The sequence below is a fragment of the Monocercomonoides exilis genome (assembly GCF_001643675.1).
Source record: "Monocercomonoides exilis strain PA203 chromosome Unknown scaffold7-2047599, whole genome shotgun sequence".
In the NCBI taxonomy this organism is placed as follows: Eukaryota; Preaxostyla; order Oxymonadida; family Polymastigidae; genus Monocercomonoides; species Monocercomonoides exilis.
This window is the reverse complement of record NW_027150552.1, coordinates 1,205,663-1,212,987: the sequence shown is the minus strand read 5'-3', so window position 1 is coordinate 1,212,987 and position 7,325 is coordinate 1,205,663. Positions and strand designations below refer to the sequence as shown.

The 7,325-nt window shown below is 34.9% G+C and overlaps 1 protein-coding gene across 1 annotated transcript; it reads left to right on the top strand.

Moving 5' to 3' along the window:
* Nucleotides 1–64: 64 nt before the first annotated feature.
* Nucleotides 65–7,157, top strand: MONOS_31 (uncharacterized protein; the record flags this gene model as incomplete). The annotated part of the gene is made up of 9 exons (XM_067873073.1): nucleotides 65–109; nucleotides 167–310; nucleotides 373–521; nucleotides 601–715; nucleotides 798–913; nucleotides 1,042–1,165; nucleotides 1,435–3,973; nucleotides 4,077–6,262; nucleotides 6,396–7,157. Exons 1-9 carry the CDS (start codon nucleotides 95–97, stop codon nucleotides 7,155–7,157), a joined length of 6,150 nt encoding a protein of 2,049 aa, XP_067733472.1. The 5' UTR covers nucleotides 65–94.
* Nucleotides 7,158–7,325: the final 168 nt, after the last annotated feature.

The window sequence follows — 7,325 nt, the reverse complement described above, 5'->3', positions numbered from 1 at the left end:
TTAATTTAATATTTGTTCAAAAGTGATCCTTATGCTGAAAATTTATTAAATAAATTTAAGGGTCTTTTCTTAAAACTGTGCAAAAATAGAGTCCATGAATAGATTTTCGGTGTGCATTTTTAATACGTTTTTTAACTTTATTATTATTATTATTTTTTTTTGATAGAATGAATACAAAATGAATGATAAAGAAAAGAAATCATTAAAAGAGAATTATTCCGGGCTTTTCAGGGGAATAAAATTGGAAAATTCTTCAAATTCGTTGAACTCTGTTTTACAAATTTTATTCGAGGTACCTTTATTGAGATGGGTTTGTTGAATATAACTTTTTTGATTAATTTTTAAAGATATTGTAAAAATAATCAAATTTAGTGCATCTTACATATACCACTTTCAGAACATAAAAAAATATCCTCATCTCCAACTTCTATTGAATCGGTGACTAAGATACCAGAAAAATCCAAAAAATTTATCCATTTATTAAAGCAATTGTTTTTTGATTTGATGAATCAAAAAGACGAGTATGACAGTTTATTGTTTTTAAATGTTTGCTATCGTGAGGAATGAAATTGTTTGAATGTTTGATTTTATTTACAAAAGAGTTTCAGCAAAAGATGTTAAGAATTCGCTTTGTTTAGTAAATGGAGAGCCATTGAGGGAAGATGCATTCGATATATTTTCCACAATAATAAACGTGCTATGTGATACAGTTAAGGTTATAATTATTGAATTTATCAGACTTTTACTTTTTTTTAAAAATGATATTTATATTATTCAATTTCTAATGAACTTTTCAGTCATCTTCTTTACGTTTTTGCTTCAATAATTTGTTTGAAGGAACATTGCTTAATAAAATAGCATGCACAGACGTGCCTTTTTCATCTTTAAGAGTTTCCACATTTATGAGTCTCCAGTGTGAACAAGAAATTTTTTTATAAAGAAAAATTGGGAATAATTTATTTTCGCAATTTGTTTACGTAATTGTGCTTGCAAAATAACTTGCAAAAATAAAATGTATTTTCTTCTATATTCCTTTTTCAGATTTCCTTTATATAATTCGCATTCGGTTCACGAGTCATTTTCTGAGGAAACTGCAGAAGAGCTGCTCTCAGAAGACAATAAATATAACACTGGATCAGTATTTGGATTACAAACAGCAAAGCGGGTTTGCTTTATAGGCTTTGCCTTATAATTTTTTTCTCATTTTCTCCTTATTAATTCCGTTCATAAATCAATTTATTTTATTTTTTGTTGAAATTTTCGCGAATCACTGATTTTCTTTTCAATAACTTTGTCAAATTTTAATTTTTCAATTATGAAAAAATTTTCAATTATCTTTCTTTCTTTTTTTTCTTTTCTTTTCTTTTTCTATGTTTGCTTTCATCCCTGTCAATCTTCTCAATCATTGCCCAATTAAACCACAAACATAAACAGAGTGCTAAGTATCTTTCCCTTCCTCCCATTTTGTGCCTGAATGTCGAAAGATCTCAGTTTGACTACGTAGTTATGGATGTGGTGAAGAAGAATTCTCTCTATGTGTTTCCGTTCCTGCTGAACTGCACACCTTATTTGGCTGCCTTAAGCGAGAGCGAAAAGGAGCATGTGCTGCATCAAAGGATACAGGAGAGAGAAGAAGATGAGAAGAAAGAGAAGGAGAAAGAGAAAGAGAAAGAGAAAGAGAAAGAGAAAGAGAAAGAGAAAGAGAAAGAGAAAGAAAAAGAAAAATCCAGACTGAAAGAAATGGAGAAAAGAAGAGAAGAGGAAGAAACCAAATACATCAACTCTCTCCCACTGAATGAAGATTATGTTCGCTTGTTCTCTTTTGCTGACCGCACTCAGCAAATTATGCACACACACCCAGATTTGCTTGACGACAACAACAGAATTTATCCTATTTCTGCACAGCCACTTTGCTCTCCATTGTCTCTGAGCATTATCCCCACTAATATCACGTTCGATGCAACTTCTTCTTCTTCCTCATCATCTTCTTTTTTGAAATCACCATCTTCCTCTTCTTCCTCTTCCTCTTCTTCTCCCTCATCATCATCATCTTTTCCTTCTTCTTCATCATCTTCAACTCCATTGAAAACAAGACCAAAAACAACATTTGACGATGCTGTTGCTTCTGCTTCTTTCTTACCTTCATTTGTCCATCCAGTTACTCCAACACAACCTAAAAACATTTCTGTTCCTTCTTCTTCTTCTTCCTCTTCCTCTTCTTTCTCCTCCTCCTCTTCATCCTCTTCTTCTTCATATTGCTCGAATTTTTCTTCGCCCTATTTCCATCTTTTTGGTGTTAGCATTATGTTTGGCACAGTTGATTCAGGCAACAGTGCAATGATCATCCGGAACTTCCATCAGAACACACCAGAAAATGTTGATGATGGAATCACTTCTCCACTCATACACATGTCAAATTCTCCATTTCAAAAATCATCTTCTTCATCTTCTTCATCTTCCTCTTCTTCATCTTCCTCTTCTTCCTCTTCCTCTTCTTCCTCTTCCTCTTCCTCTTCCTCTTCCTCTTCCTCTTCCTCTTCCTCTTCCTCTTCTTCTTCTTCTTCTTCATTTTCTTCATCAACATCCAAATCCAGCTCTTTTTCATATATTCCACCCAATCTCGATCCATATTCAATGTCTGATTGGGTTTTATTGTTCAACGAGAAGATTATTCCAATCAACTGGTTTGATGTGTGTGAATTAGGTTTTGGTGGAAATATCACATCGCCAACAGAAGAGAGAAGAAATGCTATTCAACAGGAAATAAGCAAAATATGTTTTGAGTCGAGAAAAATGGGCGGGAAGAGGAAAGAGGAAGAAGAAGAAGAAGGAGAGAGGGATGAGGAGATGGAGAAGAGATTGAAAATGCTGCAAAATGTGCTTTTGGAAGAGGAAGAAGAAGAGAGAAAAGAGAGGAAGAGAGAGGGAAGAAAAGATGAAGAAGAAGAAGATGATGATAAAGATAAAGAAGGAGAAGGAGAAGGAGAAGGAGAAAGAGAAGGAGAGGGCAAGGGCGAGGGAGGAGGAGAAGATGAAGAAGAAGGTGAAGGTGAAGGTGAAGGAGAGAGAGAAAGAGAGCAAAGACCAAGAAATAGCAAAAAGAAAAGCCAGAATGGAGAAGAGAAAGAAAGCGAACAAGAGCCAATGAACAAGAAAGAGAGGAAGAAAGCGAAAGAGGCTAAAGAATACAATAGAGATATAACAAAATTTATTGGCCCGCAGCTGCTGAACATAACAGCAAAGAACAATGTAGAAGCAGATCTGATATTGATAAGAACAGTAGAGACAGGAGAGTTTATGAAGGATGTGTTTCAGAAGAGCAGAGAACACAGAGAGAAGGTGAAGGAGTGGAAGAAGAAGGCGTTCAGCAGAGAGAGTGAGGAAGAGAGGAAAGAGAGGTGGGCGCTGAGTGGAATAGAGCAGATTGCGAAGAAAGGGCCGTGTGCTTCGATGCTTTTCTATTTCAGAGAAGATGCAGTGGAAAGCCTGCTGATGATGAAAGGAAAAGAAGAGAGGAAGATGGAGAATGAGATGGGTTTGAAGGAAGAAAATGAGAGAGGAAGAGAAATGGAAGTTGGAGTGCATTCTTCTGAAAAGGGGATTAAAAAGAATTTCAATGCAGCTAGTTCAAGTGGCAAAATGGATTATGACATAAATCCTTCAAACAAGAATTATTTAAAAGAAACAGAAATAAAAAAGAAATATCAGCAAAGATTTGGAGAGCAAAAAGGAAACGAAATGGAAGTTGAATCAGAAGCAGAAAACATTCTAAATTTGACAAGAAAAATGCAGATGAATAAAGTGAAAATGATCCCTTTCACAAAATCGTCTATTTTTAAGTCATCAAAAATAAGCACAAATGACTGGTTTAGCTTGCAAAATGCATATCCATATGGCTCTTCTGTTGACTTTTATACATCTTCTGCAAAGAAAAATGATAAAAAAGACGATGAAGCTCAAAATAGTTCAAAATGTGTGAATGATATTTTATTTTTATTTATTTATGTATAATTTTTATTGTGTTCATGCTATTTATTCCTTTTATTGTCTGAATATTACAAAATTACTTTTATCAGCATCTGCTTCATCACATTCATCCAGTGAATCCAATGAATCTGATGAAATGCACAAATTGTTATCACATTCAAAGCATTGCCATATTGTTGAGATTGGTCCATCTGATAATTCTCTTCTGCTTTCAACTTCATCTGGAGATAGCCAACACAACACAAGAAATAGTAGCTCTTCATCATCTTTCACAAAAGGCACCATTGCTTCATTTGATGTCTCTTCATCGCAGACGCTTGCTTCCTTTTGCAGGGCATTTGAATTTCAATCTGGTGAAAAACATTCAAAATACCATTTATACAAGCTTATACAGAAAGGGAAAGTGAAACAATTTTTGAAAGAAAAAAGGAGATTTGTGGAATTAGTGAAGAAATTGGAAGAGGATTGGGAAGAAAAAGAAAGAGGAAAAAAGGAAGAAGGAAGCGAAGAAAAAGAAGATGAAGAATTATCGAGTGGATGCGATTGTGAAGAAGAGGACAATGATGAAGAAAGAAGTGGCAAAATTAAGAAGTTTATAAACAAAAACAATAACAAAAAATTTGTTGAAAAAATTAAATGGATAATTTCAAAGCTAGCTGAAGAGAAAAACGCTATTTTTAATACATTTTTGAAGAAAGAAAAGAAACAATCAGCCAATTCAGAACATTTTGGAATGAACGAAACAAGAAGAAAAAAAGGCAGAAACGATGGGAATATAAATCTTGAAGATTGCTTTAAATTGGATGTTACTCTTCAGATGGTGAAAAACGAAAACGCTAAGCAGGTTTATCCGTTTTTGCCTGCCCAATTGCTTGGGGCAAACAGAAATGGAAATGACGCTGATGACGATGACAACGATGATAACGATGATGGCAATGATGACTCAAACAAATCTTTTGATGCATCAAGTGAAAGTGAAGACGATGAAATAATTCCTGTTTACTTTGGAACAAGAACAATCACTTCTTCAATGATGGACAAGATTAGACAGAATGAAAGTTTGATAGAAAAACTGAAGCAAGACAAAAAAAGAGAGGAAGAAGAAATAAAGCGAGCAATGAGGGCTATTGAATTGGAAGAGGAGAAAGAACGAGAACGGAGGAGAAAGGAAATGATGGATGAAATAGATATGTTTAGAGGATATGATGATGATGCGATAATGGCTGCTGCAATTGCTGCAAGCTTGGAAGAGGAGGAGAGGAAGAAAAACCAGCAAAACAAGGAAAATGCAGAGGGAATGGAAGATGGAAGTGATAAAAGCGAATCTAACAGAAATCAAGAATCTTCTCTAAATCAGTCAAACAATCAATCAACTTCTTTAGAAAGCTCTTCAGCCGAAATGCAACAGATTGATGAAGTTACAGAGAAAGAAGAAAAAAGAGACGAGGTTCATTCTTCGATTGATGAAAGTGATGACTCATTTTGTTCTGATCAACCGGATGCTGAAGATATGAAAGAAGAATTGCTTGTGAATGGAAACATTTTGTTCCACATTCCACTTTGGCTCTTCAACTTTTCTGAAAATGAAGGATTTCTCTTTGATTTTGTTGATGAAAACGATTCAGCTGAAGAAAATGAAACAGAAAAAGCATTTACTGTTGATAATTCTTCATCGCAATTATCACAAACATCATCGATGGGATCTCATTCTTCTTCTTCCTCCTCCTCCTCCTCAGCATTGGAATATCCTTATAGTTTCATCACTCAGCAGCTGAGTCTGGAGCCAAAGATTATCCCAATTGTGTACTATGGCAGCGAAAGAAAAGGACAGCTTAGAAACCAGCCTACAGTGCTTTATTCTGGTTTCTTTTCGCTTTTCCCACATGAGACTACACTTTCTCCCTTTGCATCAATTTTGTATGAAAGCTGTGCAAATGGATTGGATTTGCTTCGTGGAAACAAAAGCAATACATCAAATGATATTGACAAATTGATAAAACAAAACTACGGAACAGATTCGTTTCTTGTTATTCCCATCTTTTCCTTTGGAATGGGAGAGGTTTCAATTGTTGATCGCTTTTCAAAGACAAGCACGACGCTCCTGTCTCAGTATCCTTCCTCTGTGTCTTCATCGTTCCTCAGAGAACTTGTTGGTGTTGTTGTTCAGTTCACACCAAATATAAATTCCATCACCACAAACCCGACTTCGTTGTTTTGCCTGGCACAAACGTGGCTTTCGATCCCTCTGACTGCAGACTGTGTCAACAACAATTTAGTTATGCGATTATCATTTTCTTAAATTTCTTTCATTATTTTCCTTTTTAAAATTATTGCAAATGTATCTTTGTCTTTTTTTATGCTTTTGATTATGAACAATATTTCATATTTTCATTATCTCCCTTTTTTAGAAGAAAAACAGTGGAGTTGTGAAGCTGACACTGCCTGCGTTCTCTCCGTTATCAACTGTTGTTTCCTCGCTGAGGTCTGCTCTGATGATGAAGGTTAGAAACAATCCTGATGATTTCGAAGGAAATGATATTGAAGAGGGTCCAAAATTACATCTGTTCAGAATCACCCAAGACGCATATAAAATGAAAGTGGACGAAAGCTCTTTTCGCGACACTTTCATCCATTTGATATGCGACTCGACAAGAATTGAAGAAATTACAATGGAAACAATGTATGCATCAATAGCAAACGATTTCATAATGTCGATAGCTGAGGAAATGCTTAAATTGGATGAAGAAATAAATATCAGAAAGGGAAAAAGCGAACAAAATGATGAATCAAGATTGGAGCAGAAGAAAGAACTTGCAAGAAATCAATTGCTGGTAGATCCATATTTGCTTATGCGATTTGTGGATTATGTCAAAGCACAGCTGCGCGTATGCTCTTATGCTGTTCCTCATCCCCTGTTTTATGAAATTGAGGAAAAGGTTAAAGACAAAAAAGAATCTCAAACGCAAAAAAAGCCGCTTAATCAACCTTCGAACAAGGATGGAAAAATGGAAGATGTTAGAGAAAAATCAAATGAAACAGGAGGTTCTAATTCTGATCAACCAATTCGAATTACTGTTTCAGATGATGATGGTGAAGAAGATGAGCAAGGTGAAGAAGATGATGAAAATTCAGCGGAATTAAAGGAAGCAGTTAGACAATCTTTGAGTTAAAGGTCGTAGGAGAGGTTGATGCTCATAGAAATTTTGAGGGGAAATTATTTCGATTTACTAGAATTTCTTTAGCTTTATTTTGAGTTTTATATTGGCTATTTGTTTGGCACTTTGCTATAAATCCTTTTTTTTCCAATTATTTGGTTTTTGTTGAAGACGCTTTATTTT